The sequence below is a fragment of the Oryx dammah genome, unplaced genomic scaffold, assembly GCF_014754425.2.
Source record: "Oryx dammah isolate SB20612 unplaced genomic scaffold, SCBI_Odam_1.1 HiC_scaffold_11072, whole genome shotgun sequence".
Classification (NCBI taxonomy): domain Eukaryota; kingdom Metazoa; phylum Chordata; class Mammalia; order Artiodactyla; family Bovidae; genus Oryx; species Oryx dammah.
In genome coordinates this window covers 239,893-257,355 of record NW_024080466.1, presented here as the reverse complement: position 1 = coordinate 257,355, position 17,463 = coordinate 239,893, and the positions used below count along the sequence as shown (strand labels likewise).

Sequence of the window (17,463 nt, the reverse complement as noted above, 5' to 3'; positions counted from 1 at the left end):
GTCACTCAGTCGTGTCCAACTCTTTGCGACCCCATGGACTGTAGCCTGTCAGGGTCTTCTGTCCATAGAATTCTCCATGCAAGAATACTGGAGTGGGTTACTATTTCCTTCTCCAGGGGATCTTCCAAACCCAGAGATCGAATGCAGGTCTCCCATGCAATAAATAATAAATTAGCAGAGGGAAATATTACTAGGAAAACAAGGAGTTCCAACATTGTAAAGTCTTCTTAACAGCATAATGGATCAAACAGCAACCCCGCCCAAATTCTTTCAGGATCTGATTTCTGTTTCCACCACAAGCCCTCAGTGACTCATTCTGTGTCAGAAGAAGAGCAGAACGTGTTTAACTTGGAGTTTGAAGAATCAGTCTGTTCACTTTCAACTTCACTCCATCACTGATTCATAATCAAATGCCAAGACATGTTTCTCCATTGCATTAAATTAACACCAAGGTTGAGGGCTGGAGGCCGCCTGAAAGGCAAACAGGGAAATCTGGGCGGGGCCTTCAGCTGCCTTGAATCATCACAGACTTGCAAAGGCTTGCCTCTCACTCTCAGGCTTTCCAGTACTTGGTTGGTAACAATCCATGAGAATCGTTTTAACTGAAGTGCAGTTGTTCTCATTTTAGCACAGCTGAGACTCACTTGTGGTGGTTGCTCAAAATAAAGTTTAGATTCCCAGACATTACCCATGTCTTGAGAAGATGACCATGAATCTGTATTTGAATAAGTATGACTCACATTTTGAGAATCACAGCAATAGAATTTCTAAAACTAGCCTGGCCCCCAACCCACGCAGAATCATTAGTCCATAAAGAGCAACTCCACCTTCAGCTGAAACTAGCGCAAAAATGCAGGTAAGCATTTTTCAACTTCCTAGTTAGCTATATTTTGTTTGTATCAGATAAAGCAACATTTGCAAATATATCCTAAGTCACACACAGTTTCCCATATGTCAGGAGAGTTTCCTAGAGTATAATGGAAAAAGCACTGGATTGTAAATTTGGGGGCCTGTGATCTGTTTCCAGTTTCTGCCACCAACAGGCATTTCACCTTGAGCAAGTCACTAGACACCACCCCTCAGTCTCCTCAGCCATGAACTAGGCGATTGACTTGGCTCATCGCCCCCAAATTCTATGAAGCTCAGACTAAATCGGGAGGAGAGCTGGCACTGCAGCTTACAACTCTTAGATCCAGATTAGATTTCATGAGATCCAGCTCTGAACTACCACAAGCAAATGAGAAAAATGCTTTTCACAGAAGACTGATACCACATTGCGTCACTATTCCAAAGTGGAACAAGCAAAAATTATTCCATGTTCTTCCAGGCGGTGGAAAACCTTCAAATTCAGAACCAACAGAACCATCAGAACCAACTTCACATTCAGGCAATATATACCATTTACTGTGTTAATCCAGGAAAATTATTCTCTCTCAGCCTCAGTCTTCTCATCTCTAAAATGAAGATAATAGGGCCTTCCTCCTAGGGTTATTGAAGTTAAGACTGTGCATTAATCTCCACACTATAAGGAAACTCAGTACTTAATATGTTACATCCCTTCCCACCCCCTCCTAGTGAGTGTCTTTTATAGAGTTCCCAGTTCAAGATCATCCCAACATGTGACCAAGAATTGCCTCTGACATGATTGCTGCCATCATCTTCCAATAACAGTAGGTACCAGCTCCTTGAATAGGTCCGCTGTGTTTAAGTGCTCTAAACATGTTTACCTCATTTCATCCTCACAATAACTGGATAACTGTACAAAGCAGAAACCACTGCTCTTCAGATGATAAAACCGAAGCCCAGTGAAAAGGTGACAGCCCACAGACACACAGTCACCGATGGGAGGGAATCAAGCAGCCTGGCTGCAGAGCTCAAGCTCATTGGGACCACACTCTGGTCCTGCACTGTGTATACACATTACACACAATACCAAAGACATGTGAATGAAGAACCCACACCCTTTAAAAATAATTCTCATGTCGCTACAAGTTCAAACTGAGCTCTACTGGCACACTGCCTGTGAAAACCTTCCCTAGGAGACCTGCCCGCATAGCACGCTAATTCATCTATGCTCATAAAAACCATGGCACTGATTGTGATCTACAAGGCATGAAACGTATGTTTGGGAGCTTTGTTTCCACCAGAAAGCCATTCAAACTGAACTGAATGATTTTTTAAGTTCTTCAGCTAACATCTCAAATTTTAAAATATTGATTTTCCATCCCAGTGGATCAAGATAGAAAACAAAAAGGCCCATAGTCAATGGGAGAAGACAAAGAAGAATGTTTCATCCTTAAAAAATAGGAGATAAACATCCCATTAACTCTCCAAGATTTTAGGGCAAAAAGAAAAGGCAAGTTATTAACGGATACAGACATACACACAGAGTCCACCTCACCCGAACCCTTCCATGGGAAAATGGAAGCAGGCTCGGTGTCGTAATTAAATAAGCAGTGCCTCCAGAACAGGAGATGCCCTCCTGAGCACTCAAGTTAACAGTCAAGATTTTCTGTTTAGTAGGTTTTTTTTTCTTTTCTTTCCTGTTTTTTGGGAGAAGAGGGACAGAAAAGAAATTGTATTAATTCATTTTTAATTTTATTTCATATTGAAGTATCACTGACAAACAATGTTGTGTTAGTTTCAGGTGTATATCAAAGTGATTTGGTTATATATATATATACAGGTATAAGGAAATGGCAACCCACTCCAGTAATTCTTGCCTGGAGAATCCTAGGGACGGGGGAGCCTGGTGGGCTGCCACCTATGGGGTCACAGAGTCGGACACGACTGAAGTGACTTAGCAGTAGCAGCATACAGATATCTATTCTTTTTCAAATTCTTTTCCCATTTAGGTTATTGCAGAATATTGAGCAGAGTTCCCTGTGCTATTAAAAAGTCTACAGACAATAAATGCTGGAGATGGTGTAGAGAAAACAGAGCTCTCCTACACTGCTGGTGGGAACGTTAACTGGAGCAGCCACTAATGGAAAACAGTATGGAGATTCCTTAGGTTTTTTTTTTTAAATCTTTTATCAGGGGTCTGTGAAACCAGTGACAATTCATTAGTGGAAGAAAAGGGTATACTCTTCATTATTTGAGGTAAATCTCATTCAGGAAAAACAATGAAAGTTTACAAATGAACATTTCAAACTGTAAAAAGAGAATGGGAAATAAAACAGAAATTACAGTTTTAAGGACATCAAAAATAATTCAATTACTTTACATGCTTTAAGAGTTGGTTCTCATTTATGACCTGTGAATTCAAATGTTCTTAACATTTTTTTTCTTAATTTGGTGTAGAACTCTCGGGCAACAACACAATAAAGGAAGAAGTAAAAGACCGGAAGGTAAGAAATAAGGGGACAGACTCGCCCTCCAACAAACAGATGATTCGATTTCAAATCTCCATAGCTGCTCCATCTTCTCTCCTCTGGCAATTACTTCCCACTGAATTTTATCAATTATATTTACTCAACTAGTTGTTTTATACCATTCACCATAGAAATGATGATGATGGTGGTGGTGATGACGATGGTGGTGGTTGTAATGACAAGTACACTCCATGTCTGTACTCTTAGAACTCCTCAGAGTTTATTAGAAACACTTTTTTCTCAAGGGCTATTGTTCACCAAAAAATAAATACATAAGAATAATTGATCCCCTATAAATACAGTTGATATATTTACAAATGAATAAACTAACTATAATGTAGTCCATGCTACTGGCCTCAAGGATGGAAATGTAAACAAAATTCTCCCCATATCTACCAAACAAATAAATGAGCTTTTCCTTGAGAACAAGCCATACTTTTTTATTTTATTAAGGTTTCTGCTGTGCTTAGTCACTCAGTTGTGTCTGACTCTTTGTGACCCCATGGACTGTAGCCCGCCAGGCTCCTCTGTCCATGGGATTCTCCAGGCAAGAATACTGGAGTGGGTTACCATGCCCTCCTCCAGGGTATCTTCCCAACCCAGGGATCAAACCGGAGTCTCTTTACATCTCCCGCACGGGCAGGCAGGTTCTTTACCACTAGCGCCACCTGGGATTAACGTATATGCTGCAATTGAAATGCATTCTGGTTATGGTGAAACACTGCCCTACCCAAGAAATTTCTAAGAACAGCCCAGCTGCTAGAAACAGCCACTCACAAACAGTCTCCCTCCTTACCCATCTCTGCTAGAAGGTGAAAGTGAAAGTGTTAGTCACTCAGTCGTGTCCAACTCTTTGGGACCCCATGGGGACTGCAACCCCCCCCCCCCCCCCGCCAGGCTCCTCTGTCCATGGGATTCTCCAGGCAAGAATGCTGGAGAGGGTAGCCATTCCCTTCTCCAAGGTTATCTTTCTGACTCAAGGATCAAACCCAGGGTCTCCTGCACTGGAGGCAGATTCTTTACCATCTGAGCCACCAGTGAAGCTGTCTTTTCTTAGCAGTAACCTCTTGGAGGCCTCCATGAGAAAATGATGAAATAATCAGACCTAAAATGTATTTAATTGCTTGTGTTTAGATGGCAAAAAATAAAATGAATCCTAGAAAGATCCAGGCCCCATTAATTTAGAAAGTCCTTCTTGATCTACATATTGTTACAACTGGAAAAATCAGATAAAGCAAAGGATGTGAAGACAGAAAGGGAGAAATGTGTTGATCCTTAAGTCCTAACCTTACAGGAAGCATCTGTTCTGAGAGCAATGACTCACAACCCCTGATAACAAAGTTAACATTTTCCTTTGAAAGAGGGAGCATGCTTGCAATGGTATTTTCAATGAAACAGCCCCTGAAAGTAGTGCATTTTCTTTCTTTTTCAAACATCGATTAAGCTCCCAGGATAGTGCCATCCGCCCCCTTGAGCCTTGTGTTGTCTGCTGTGACTTGGTATTTCAGTATTTTCTTTAGCCATTATCCTAAGGCCAAGATTTCATCCATTTTCAGAATAAATACTTCAATAACAAAAGTAGAGATTGGCCCCCATGTAAATAGGAAATGATGCTTCCGGCATCTTCTTCTTCACAATATTCACAGCTGTTGTTTATTGAGTGTCTAACAGGTACTAGATACTGATTTTAACTTTACGCTATCCCCATTTTATACATGAGGACACTGAGGCTCAGAGCATTTAAGTAACCTGCCTAAGATCACACAGCTAGTGAGAAGACTCAACCTCGGATCTTAAGCACTAACATTTCCTCTCCAGGGACAAGGCCTCCCACTTCCCTGTCCTTCCCACTACAAAACATAAAGTGGCCTGGCCCCTGCACGCATCACCTCTTCCAGCTCCAAATTTACCTACCCAGTCAGTCAACTTCCCAATACAGAAAGAATCTCAAATGCAGATAAACTGATTTTATCTTATTTCATGATGGTATTAATTTCTCTATGCTGGTAAAGGGTAAACATTTATATAGTGAGCTACTGTGGAATTTCATTCTGTACCCTTAAATTATTCTCTTAAAAGATAACTCTCAACATTATAGGAATCTATGCCTCAGTTTCTGGCCTATGACTAAACCTGTAATCATGCTTCTAGTTAACAGTGTTTATAGGTGGGTGGTAGGATTACAGGTGATTTCGGTTTATTTTCTTTACTTACAGTGTTTTCCAGGTTACCAGCACTGAGTATATATTACTCTTTCAATTAGAAAAAATTAAGTGTTCGTTTCATTGTGAAAAAATGAGTCTATATATTTAACTATTTATCCCTCAAAATTATTTTGCCCTTAGTACTGAAAAAGAAGATATTCATTGACCCAATTTAATCCTGGGCCTAGTTAGAACCCAAATTTAAAATAAGAGATGTGGGTTCTTTTACAAATAGCTCCCACTTTTTACATTATTTTTCTTTTATTTTTCTTGTCACTTAAAAAATCAAAACATATTCTATAAAACTAGATTTTAATTACAGTTTTTCCTTTACTTCCCATGGGCCTACTTAGTAAAATCCTCTGCACCCAATAAAGACATATGGTTACACATGGTTTACATAAACCATATGCAAATATGGTCTTGTGTCAGGCTTTTAACTATGCCCATTCCCTCTTCTGGGCACACACTGTCCTACACCCCCAGACTCCTGTGAAGCTCAGCGTGGTCAAGAGAGGAGGGGTGACATGAGCCATGTCCAGGCCTGGCCCACAAGGACCTCCCACAGGAAGAACTCCACATTCCTGCCCTGCAGACTTGGAAGCCACATACTGATGATGACAGAGCCACAAAGAGGAATGAACCTGGGCCTCAGAGCCTCTCCCCAGAAGAGCATCCCAGGAACATCACTCTGGACTCTACATGAGTAAAAACCAAAAGTGTACTGTGTAAGCCACTGAAAACGTGGGGCTTCTTCATGACCCTACCTAGCACATGGCTTTATTAGCACACTTCAATTACTAATGCAGATGTAGAGATGTGAGATTTGGACCATAAAGAATGCCAAATGTCAAAGAATTGATGCTTTGAACTGTGGTACTGGAGAAGACTCTTGAGAGTCCCTTTGACAGCAAGGAGATCAAACCAGTCAATCCTGAAGGAAATTAACCCTGATACTCATTGGAAGGACTGCTGCTGAAGCTGAAGCTCCAATACTTTGGCCACCAGATGCGAAGAGCCGACTCAATGGAAAAGACCCTGATGCTGGGAAAGACTGAAGACAGGAGGAGAAGGGGATGACAAAGGATGAGATGGTTGGATGGCATCACTGATTCAATGGACATGAGCTTGAGCAAACTCAGGGAGATAGCGAAGGGCAGGGAAGCCCGGCGTGCTGCAGTCCATGGGCTCACAAAGAGTTGGACATCACCGAGCAACTGAACAATTATTATCGCAGAAGGAGCTCTGCTGTGTATCTTACCTTTTTCAAAGACTCCTTCTGCTTCCAGGACAGAGACCGTGCGGTTTGCTGCCATCTTCATCAGTTCTGCCTTCACGGTGACCTGTGAGGGGCTGTGTTCCAGAAGCTCCACCCCAATGGTCACATTTCCTCCTGGCCTGATGATCCCAGGGACTGTCACCAGAAACCTGGGCCTAAAAAGTTCCCAACAACAAGAGAAAAATGAAGTTGCTTATCCTTACATCTTCATTCTTTTGAGATTCTCAAATTTCATAGATGGTGAGATAGATTCCCTATACAGTGTCAACTGTAACTGTTTCAATTAATGTGGCCCCACTGCTCCATTTAGCAACTGCATTGAAAGGCTGTTGAAAAAACAATCATTCCCCTAAATCAGTTTTTCTCCTGTTTTATTGAGATAAAACTGACATACAGCACTGTACAAGTTTATGGTGTACAGATAATGATTTGACTTACACACGTTATGAGATGATTATCACAATAAATTTAGTGTACATTCATCATCTCACATAGAAACGAAATTAAAGAAATAGAGAAAATACTTATTTTTTTCCTTGTGATCAGAACTCTAAGGATTTACTCTTCATAACATTCATTTATAACATACAGCAGTGTTAATTATACTTATCATGTTGTACATTCCCATAAATCAATTTTAATGCAGTAATGAGTGCACTGCTAGAGGATCGCCTGTGTTAGTATTTCCATTTCATAAACCACAAATCGCACAGGACAGCGTACACTGAGACATGCAGAAGTTATTGGCAAAGTACAAGCCTTAAACTTCTTTATAGAAGACATCATCCCAGGGTAATTTTTATTTCTTGGTTTAAACACACACACACAGAGACACACACACATGGATTTTGCTTGTTTCTTAGTCAAACCTTTATATGTTTGGGCATCTATCCAAGAAAACATCATCTAATCAACACCACTGATTAAAATATACCATCTGAAATTAAACTATCTGTCGGCGGTGACATTTCCAGGTGTAGCAGAGCACAAAAAATTGCTAAAAGAGCACTTTCTCTGCCCAAACCAAGGATTAGGGGTCCAGGGCAAAACCCTCTGAGGGGGAAGGAAGTGCATTCCATTACTTAAGTGTTTCCCTGGTTATCTTCCTACAAAGTCTGCACCTGAACCCATACTTAACCACCTCGGCCACACCTTGTCATTGCTAAAGTTGAGACATCTTGTTTAGAAAAACTATGCATGCACGTCTTTAAAAGAAGGCACATTACTGTAGAGGGGCGAGGGGCGCAAAAAGTCGAAACAAACTCAGAGGGAGTGTGGACTAAAAAGAAAAACTCTTCAGAAAACAGTCCTGGCCGGAGACGCTTAACAACCTCGTGGGTGGAGAAAGTTAACTGTCCCCGGGAGGACCGCGCTGAAGCGATGCAGGCTCAAATCTCCAGGCCGAGGTCCGGCTGGGGACCCCCGCTCCCCGCCCGCCCCGCGCGCCCCGCGCGCCCCGCGCTCCTACCCGGGGACGGCGGCCAGCGCCGCGCTCCACACGCAGAAGAGGCGGGCGGCGGTCAGGAGCCTGAGGCCCCGCATCTCGGCGCTGTGTGCGCGGCGGCCGCGGGCTCCCGAGGAAATACGCGGGCCGCGCGGGGTGTGGCCTCTCACCGCCTCCCGGCTGCGCCCAGACTCCCGGCTCAGCAGTGAGCGCTGGGCGCGCCCGCCGGCCGAGCGAGGGCTCCAAACCGAGCCGGGGCGCGGCGGCTCCACCCCTCCCGCCGCATCACCGCGGCGCTCCTCGGCGCCCGGGCCGACACCGCAGAGCCGGGCGGGAGACGGCAGGCGCGCGGCCGCCCCGCTCCGCCCCCCGGCCCCCCGGCTCCGCCGGCGAGGCCCGGGGGGCGTAAACAGGCCCCTCCTTGTGCGGAGAGAAGTGCACGGCCGCTCTGGGAGGTGGGAAAAGATCAGTCATTGTCCTCCAGACTGTGAGTCAGAATCTGAGAGAAAATGGCACACACACACCAAACAGGGGTGTATTTTCTGGTAGCTGTTGAATGTATATGAATCAATAAGCCCTGGAGAAAACTTTTTTTCCCGCCTTGAAACAAAAAGTCATGTATATTGTTTCCCTCTCCAGGAAAATGTGGGTTTCTCGGTTTAAAAAAAAGGGAGCGGGGGGGAGAAAATTCTGGCACGTGTGAGTGTGAGGTGCTGCTCCTTGAAACTCTGAGAAGCAACTGTGTGGGGAGATGCTTCATACTCGGCTGCCGCTGAACACTTCGGCTACAGAAGGTATTCATTAGCACCGTGAAGCTTGGAGCAATTTGTTTAAACACAGTGGTTAGGGCGGCTCTCCTGTGCCCGAGGAAGGCCAGTGGCCCAGGGTGGCCCGCAGTTCCTGAGCCCCAGCTCCTGGGTCCTGGCTCGGCTGCCGCTCCTTCCCCGACTCCTTGGCACTCTCACCATCTTCAGATGACTCAGGTTTCACCATGACTACACCATAAAAGCGGGGAACTGCCAGAAACCGTTGGAAAACGGGCACATTCAGTCCTTAACAATTTCAAGTGTCTAATTCACGGAGAAAACTTTCAGATGGTGACCGTTTAATACAGCGAAAAATGCAAAAGGAAAAGAGGTCATCGGAAGGTTGTCTCTTCACAAATCTATGTGCTAAATAAGGAGGAAAGTAGCACCTAGACAAACTGTGGTTTGGGAGTCCAGAAACTCGCTTTCCTCCCTTTCCTGTCCCACCCTTTTTCACCCTGCTGAGCGGCTTGCAGAGGTCCCTGTTTCCTCAGGGCTCCTCCACGCTCCTGTCTTTAGTGGCTTGCTTCCTGTGCAGGCAGGGCTTGGGTAAAGTGAAAAGGGCTGAAGTGGTCATTGGGTGCACGCTCTGTCCCTGACATGGCTATTACTGCCTGTCTGGTCTCCTCACCCCTGTAGTACAGGGTTGAGTGTGGGCTTCTGTCCCAATCTACATCAGTGCTTCTCAAGCTCTAATGTGTATGAGGATCACAGTAAAGTGTAAATCCTGATTCCGCAGGTCTGGGATAGGGACTGAAATTCTACTTCATTTCAGCATACTGTGGGCCACAGAGGGTCTACAGGTAGACTCTGTCTTTGATGAGAAAAGGAAATCGGGAAACTGGAGAAAATTCTTTCCAAGCTTCACTTCAGAAGATGGATCAATCAATTCAGGTTCATTCTAGAGGCAGGCAGATATAAGAAGGACTCCAAAAAATTAGTTGATAACGTTGCATCCCCAGACATGTCTAGAAAAGTTTAGAACCACCTTGCTGTTTTATAAAATGAAGTCTGTTCATATTTTAAATTGATGTGACCTCCCTGCTCATGCCTTCCTTCTCACAATACACACAAGAAGCTTAACCGTGCAGAAATTTGGCCATGCGGATTTGCAGAAATGAGGCACAGACTGGGCTTCCCAGGTGGCGCTAGTGGTAAAGAACCCATCTGCCAATACAGGAGACATAAGAGACGAGGGTTCAATCTCTGGATTGGGAAGATCCCCTGGAGGAAGGCACAGTAACCCACTCCAGTATCCTTGCCTGGAGAATCCCTCAAACAGAGGAACCTGGAGGGCTACAGACTATGGGGTCACAAAGAGTCAGACAGGACTAAAGCAACTTAGCGTGCACACACACATACATTATATATATATATGCACTGAAGAAAGATTTGAAGGATATTCATCAAAATGTTATCCATATCCAGGCAATTACCTGGACCTGCCAAAGTGTCTACATATATAAATACAGATAACTTTTAAAAATAAAACAAAAATGATATTGTTTTAGTAAGTAGTCTTTAAGGGAGCATCTTAGAAACTCTTTGGAATAAAATTAATGAATCTTGATACAAAAAACCTATGTATGTTTCTCCCATGAAAACTGAATGGCCTTTGGCATAAGAATCTCACACTGTTCCCATGTCCCCCCTGACATGTCTTTAGCATGTGGTTCATTGAAGAAAGCAGAATCAATAGGAGACAAATCCCACGCAATTATGGGAGCTTGTGGAGCAGCTGTTGATTGTGTGTCTAGTGTTGAGTCGAAGTCACTGTAAGTCAGCCAGGGGAAAAAAGCTACATATGATCCACAACAAGGAAACATGAGGGTGAACTGGAACGCATGTGTCTATTAACACCTCCAACTCTGATGTCATGGATAACCTGCAGGAGAAGCCAGCTAAATATGTACTTGGCCCAGAATTCAGAAAAGCTCAAGGAGAAGACCCCCTGAGAAGCGGAGGACCTTGAGCCCCACTGCCGCCCCACACCCGCCAAGTCAGCTAGCACAGCAGTAACAATCTGGGCTGGTAGCCAATGCCTAGCGCCTTGCATCGACCTTCAGAGTGAAAAATATGACTTCTGCTTCAAGCTGGCTTCCAAATTCACATAAAGTGTCTCTTGTGGCCAATACCAACTCAAAACCATACAGGGAGGGGAATTCTGAGAAATTTAGCTTCATCTTGGATAATCTGGCACAGTACGAAGCTACCAAAGTCCATGCCTCATCAGCTTGGCTTCTGAATATACCCGTTTTAACCATACTTAACTTCAACAAGAGACAGAAAATTCATGCTTTCCCCCAACATGATGCAAATATCCCTCACAGAACCAAAAACAACCCTCTCTCCAAAAGAGTATACAAAGTCCTTCAACTGTTTTTGGATATTATCGGTGCCTTTTCTAGCTGAATCACATTCTCCCTTTGAGAGCCTGTAACTTTAAACCTAAGGTTTAAGATTAACTGCTATTAATATATATTAGATGGTAGAAAATTGAGAAGGGGAAGAAATATATTAGTTTATATACACAATATTAATTATAGTATATTAAAAGTTATATTTATATAATTTATATATTAATAATTAATGTGGTAATATTAATGATTAATATTAATGTAATAATACAGTGATGGTATATTAATTCCTACCATATAATTGATTGATACATTGATACAATAGTAATATTTATTTTATCATATAATCTATTACTATATTAATAATGTTATAATACTATATGTTGTTATAAATGCTAATGATAATAAAAATATTCTATCTATTATATTTATATTATAATTTTGCATGGTCAATCACTAAGTACTGTCCGACCCTTTGCAACCCAATGGACTGCAGCCCACCAGGTTCCTCTGTCCATGGAGTTTCCCAGGCAAGAATATTGGAGTGGGTTGCTATTTCTTTTTCCGGGGATCTTCCTGACACAGGAATTGAACCTGCATCTCCTGCTTAGCAGGTAGATTCTTTACCACTGAGCCACTTGGTAATTTTAATAAATAGTAATATATATTATATATAAATATAAGATATATAAATATTGGTTAATATACAATATTATATTATATTATATTATTGTATATTAACCAATATTTTTCCTTCCCCCTCTCATTTCTCTACCATCTAATGTGTGTTAATAACAGTTAATCTCATACCTCAGGAATGAAGTGTGTGTTTGTGTATATGTATATATATATATATAATACATACATACATATATATGAAAGCAAAAGTGACTCAGTTGTGTCCACCTCTTTATGATCCCATACACTAAACAGTCCATGGAATTCTCCAGGCCAGAATTCTGAAGTTTGTAGCATTTCTCTTTTCCAGGGCTCTTCCTAACGCAGGTATCCAACCCAAGGTCTCCCACACCGCAGGTGGATTCTTTACCAGCTGAACCACAAGGAAAATATGTATATATATATATATATATATATATATATATACTTTGATATATATTAGAATACATACATGTATATCAAAACAAGAAAGAACTACAGGTAGCTATTACAGTCTTTATTTCCGCTACTCATCACAAGCTTGTATTTACAACTACCTTCTTCCACTACCTGTACCTCTGCTCTCAGTAATCACCTAGGCTGGCACGGCTCTCTGCACGGTGGAGTGACCTAGATCTTCACTCCTGAAGGGTCTGAGCCATTATCAGTCCTCTGCATATTATATTGCTGTTTTCCATTGATATTTAACCACAAGACCTGGGGAGACTGAGAGATGCCCCAGTGTATCTTCTGCACTGCAGAAATACTCCTTCCTTCCACTGTGTAGTGGCAACTCCTCGACAATCAAGAGCATCAGTCACTCCAGCTAGTAAATCAGCCACTTCTGTGGCCACTGTTTTACTGGCACAAGGAGCCGCAGGTGGCCAGGCTCAGCTTCCAGTTTAACCGACCTGCTGCAGTGTCACCCAGTGGAAACATTCCTCTCTTGGGGACTCAGAACTCTAAACTGGCAGAGTCTGATGCGGAAATAAGAAGCAAAAAATTCAGCAGTGGTCACTAGGGGTAATAGAAGAGCCACTCTCATTTCCACCCTCTGATCTCACACCAGTGAGGCTGGTTTCAGGAGAAACATTGAAAGAAACATTAGTTCCTGATTTACAGCATAGTGTGCATCCTCAAGTCTGTTGGCTTTTACACGTTCAAATTGTATAAAATTTAAGAAATATTATGTATGAAATGAATGTTTCCTTACATTTATCATCTATTTGAGAACTATTTAGATAGAATTCTGCACAGAATACCAGAATCTTTCTAACTCAAAGCAGAAGAGGAAATTCTTGTCCACTGGAAGACAAGGAATGATGTTGAAATTAACTAGGAATAATAATAATGAGGCTTGTTCTTAACTTTCTTTGGGAGATCTCAAAATTTAAAATTAGAATTTTGTGTCCCACCAAATTATCAAACAAGAGTGGAGAAAGAATGAAAACATTTTCAGAAATGGAATGGCTTAGGAACTTTGCTTCAACAAACTCTTTTTAGGAAGTTACTTTAGGAGGACATATTTAGCAAACCAATGATAGAAGCCAAGAAAAAGGAAGACATGAGATTCAGGAAAAAGTATCTATAAACCCAGAGAGCAATGACGAGAAAAGTTCCAACAGGAAGAAGAATTCCAGGAATAAGGCCTCAAGGGTAAAAGGGACCTGAATAGAATAGATAAATGTGATGGGAAACTGGGGGAGAAAATTGAGGCTATGATAATGTAAAATTGTGTAACGATGGGAAGGAAATTCAGAAACTCTAGGGAAAATTAAAAAAAAAAAACTAGATAAAAAAGGAAGTATAACCATAATTCATTAGTTGGGTCTGTAGTGAACAAGAACTATATAAACTTATGTATGATTTACTTATTTATAACTTAGAATCAATCCTAAGGGGAAGTATTAAATGCAATCCTGCTTTTCCTACATAAACTGTATCACTGGTAACCAAATAGGAGACACGGGAAAATTTCTTGTTTCACAAGTTTTCCAGCCAGTAAAATGTAAAATGTATGTTAGAATTAGCACCATATCACAGCCTTGGTGAATTAATAGATCTAGACCAGAATTGATGCTTTTGAACTGTGGTGTTGGAGAAGACTCTTGAGAGTCCCTTGGACTGCAACGAGATCCAACCAGTCCATTCTGAAGGAGATCAACCCTGGGATTTCTTTGGAGGGAATGATGCTGAAGCTGAAACTCCAGTACTTTGGCCACCTCATGCGAAGAGTTGACTCATTGGAAAAGACTCTGATGCTGGGAGGGATTGGGGACAGTAGGAGAAGGGGACGACAGAGGATGAGATGGCTGGATGGCATCACGGACTCGATGGACGTGAGTCTGAATGAATTCCAGGAGATGGTGATGAACAGGGAAGCCTGGCGTGCTGCGACTCATGGGGTCACAAAGAGTCGGACACAACTGAGCGACTGAACTGAACTGAACTGAACTGAAGACCAGTGCTATACAATAGAATCTTCAGTGAGGATGGAAATGTTCCATATCCATCTCGGTACTGTAGCCATGAGCAACATGTGGTTGGCATACCCAAGACACTGAGATTTTTATTTCATTTGAATTAATTTAAATTTAAAGAGCAAGCAACATGTGACTACTCTATTGGATCCTGTGGGCCTAAACAATAGGGATAAAGGGCTGCTATAGGAAATATCCAGATACCCTGTCTCCTTATAGAAGAACCCAGAACCACCTAAGTGGTCTTATCAAAAGACTGAACCTGAATCTGATTCCAATTTGCAAAGAAATATAGGGGAATATATTAAATACCTCAAGGTTGTTGTTATTTAGTCACCAAGTCCTATCTGGCTCTTTGTGACCCCATAGGCTGCAGCAGGCCAGCCTTCCCTGTCCTTCACTGTCTCCCAGAGTTTGCTCAGAATCATGTCCATCGAGTCAGTGTTTTCCAATGAGTTGACTCTTCACCTCAGGTGGCCAAAGTACTGGAGCTTCAGCTTCTGCGTTAGTCCTTCCAGTGAATATTCAGGGTTGATTTCCTTTATGATTAACTAGTTTGATCTCCTTGCTGTCCAAGAGGTTCTCAAGAGTCTTCTCCAACACCACAGTTTGAAAGCATCAGTTATTTGACACTAAGCTTTCTTTATAAGTCAACTCTCTCACATCCATACATGACTACTGGAAAAACCATAGCTTTGACTAGCTAGACCTTCATTGGCAAAGTGATGTCCCTGTTTTCTAATATGCTGTCTAAGTTTGTCATAGCTTTCCTTTAAAGGAGCAAGTGTCTTTTAATTTCAAGTCTGCAGTCACTGTCTGCAGTGATTTTGGAGCCAAAGAAAAGAAAATCTGTCACTGCTTCTAATATTTCCCCTTCTATTCTCCATGAAGTGATGGGGCTGGATGCCATGATCTCAGTTTTTTGAATGCTGAGTTTTAAGCCAGCTTTTTCACTCTCCTCTTTCACCCTCTTCAAGAGGCTTTTTAGTTCCTCTTCACTTTTTCCTATTAAGAGTGTTATCATCTGCATATTTGAGGTTGTTGATATTTCTCCTGGCAATCTTGATTCCACCTTGTGATTCATCCAGCTGGGGATTTCGCATGATGTACTCTGCATGTAAGTTAAATAAGCAGAGTGACAATACACAGCCTTGATTTACTCCTTTCCCACTTTTGAACTGTCCTTTGTTCCATGTTCAGTTCTGTTATTTCTTGACTTGCATACAGGTTTCTTGGGAGACAGGTAAGGTGGTCTGATATTCTCATCTCTTTAAGAATTTTCCACAGTTTGCTGTGATCCACACAGTCAAAGGCTTTAGCATAGGCAATGAAGCAGATGCTTTTTCTGGAATTCTCTTGCTTTTTCTATGATCCAACAGATATTGGGATTTTGATCTCTTGTTCCTCTGCCTTTCTAAATTCAACTTGAACATGTGGAAGTTCTTAATTCATGTATCACTGAAGCCTAACTTGAAGTATTCTGAGCAGAACCTTGTTAGCATGCGAAATGAGTACAACTGCGTGGTAGTTTGAACGTCCTTTGGCATTGCTTTTCTTTAGGATTGAAATGAAAAATGGCCTTTTCCAGTCCTGTGCCCACTGCCAAGTTTTCCAAAATTGCTGACATATTGAGTGCAATACTTTAACAGCCTCATCTTTTAGGATTTTAAATAGCTCAGCTGAAATTCCATCACCTCCACTAGCTTTGTTCATGGTAATGCTTCCTAAGGCCCACTTGACTTCACATTCCAGGATGTCTGGCTCTAGGTGAGTGACCACACCACTGTGGTTATCTAGGTCATTAAGACATTTTTTTGTACAGTTCTTATGTGTAGTCTTGCCATCTCTTCTTAATCTCTTCTGCTTCTGTTAGGTCCTGACCTTTTCTGTCCTTTATTGTACCTATCTTTGCAGAAATGTTCCCTTGCTATCCTCAATTTTCTTGAAGAGATCTCTAGTCTTTCCCATTCTATTGTTCTCCTCTATTTCTTTGTATCATTCACTTAAGAAGGTTTTCTTATCTCTCCTTGCTATTCTCTGGAACCCTGCATGCAGTTAGGCGCATCTTTCCCTTTCTCCCTTGCCTTTTGCTTCTCTTCTTTCCTTAGCTATCTATAAAGCCTCCTCAGACAACCACTTCGCCTTCTTACATGTCTTTTTATTTGGGGTGGTTTTGGTCACAAGGCTGTCATCCATGAAGGGGAAAATACCTCAGGGATGTATTAGCAAAATCTAGGCTGTGGGATGTTTTATCAAACAATCAAATTTTTTCAACAAATAAATTGTAAGGAAAAATAAAGATAATTGAAAGAAAATATAGGCTTAAAGAGACTTAAAAGACAACAATTAATGACAATGTACGAATATTATTTGGCTCCAGATCCAAATAGAACACTGGTAAAATAATTATTCCATTTTGAAACAGTTGAAATTTTGCATAGTGACTAGGTATTTGATGATATTAAAGAACTGTTATTCATTCTTCAGGCTGAAAATATAGTCTTAAGTAGAGTTCCAGAAAAACATCTACTGCTGCTTTATTGAGTACGCCAAAGCCTTTGACTGTGTGGACCACAAAAAACTGAAAAATTCTTAAAGAGATGGGAATACCAGACCACCTTACCTGACTCCTGAAACCTGTATGCAGGTCAAGAAACAATAGTTGAAACTGGACACAGAACAACAGATGTTTTCAAATTGGGAAAGGCGTACGTCAAAGCTGTATATTGTCACCTTGCTTATTTAACTTATATGCAGAGTACATTATGAGAAACGCTGGGCTGGAAGAAGCACAAGCTGGAATCAAGATTGCTGGGATAAATATCAATAACCTCAGATATACAGATACACCACCCTTATGGC

General features: G+C 41.8%; 1 protein-coding gene across 1 annotated transcript in view; it reads right to left on the bottom strand.

Annotated features, from left to right (window-relative positions):
* The window catches only part of LOC120860411 (CD109 antigen), a 143,526-nt gene extending 134,906 nt beyond the window's left edge, over positions 1-8,620 (bottom strand). The window contains exons 1-2 of the mRNA XM_040236212.1: positions 8,326-8,620; positions 6,840-7,012 (exon numbers count right to left, since the gene is read on the bottom strand). Coding sequence (XP_040092146.1) covers positions 6,840-7,012; positions 8,326-8,399 — 247 coding nt within the window. The 5' untranslated portion in view covers positions 8,400-8,620. The remainder of the gene's footprint in view (positions 1-6,839; positions 7,013-8,325) is intronic.
* Positions 8,621-17,463: the final 8,843 nt, after the last annotated feature.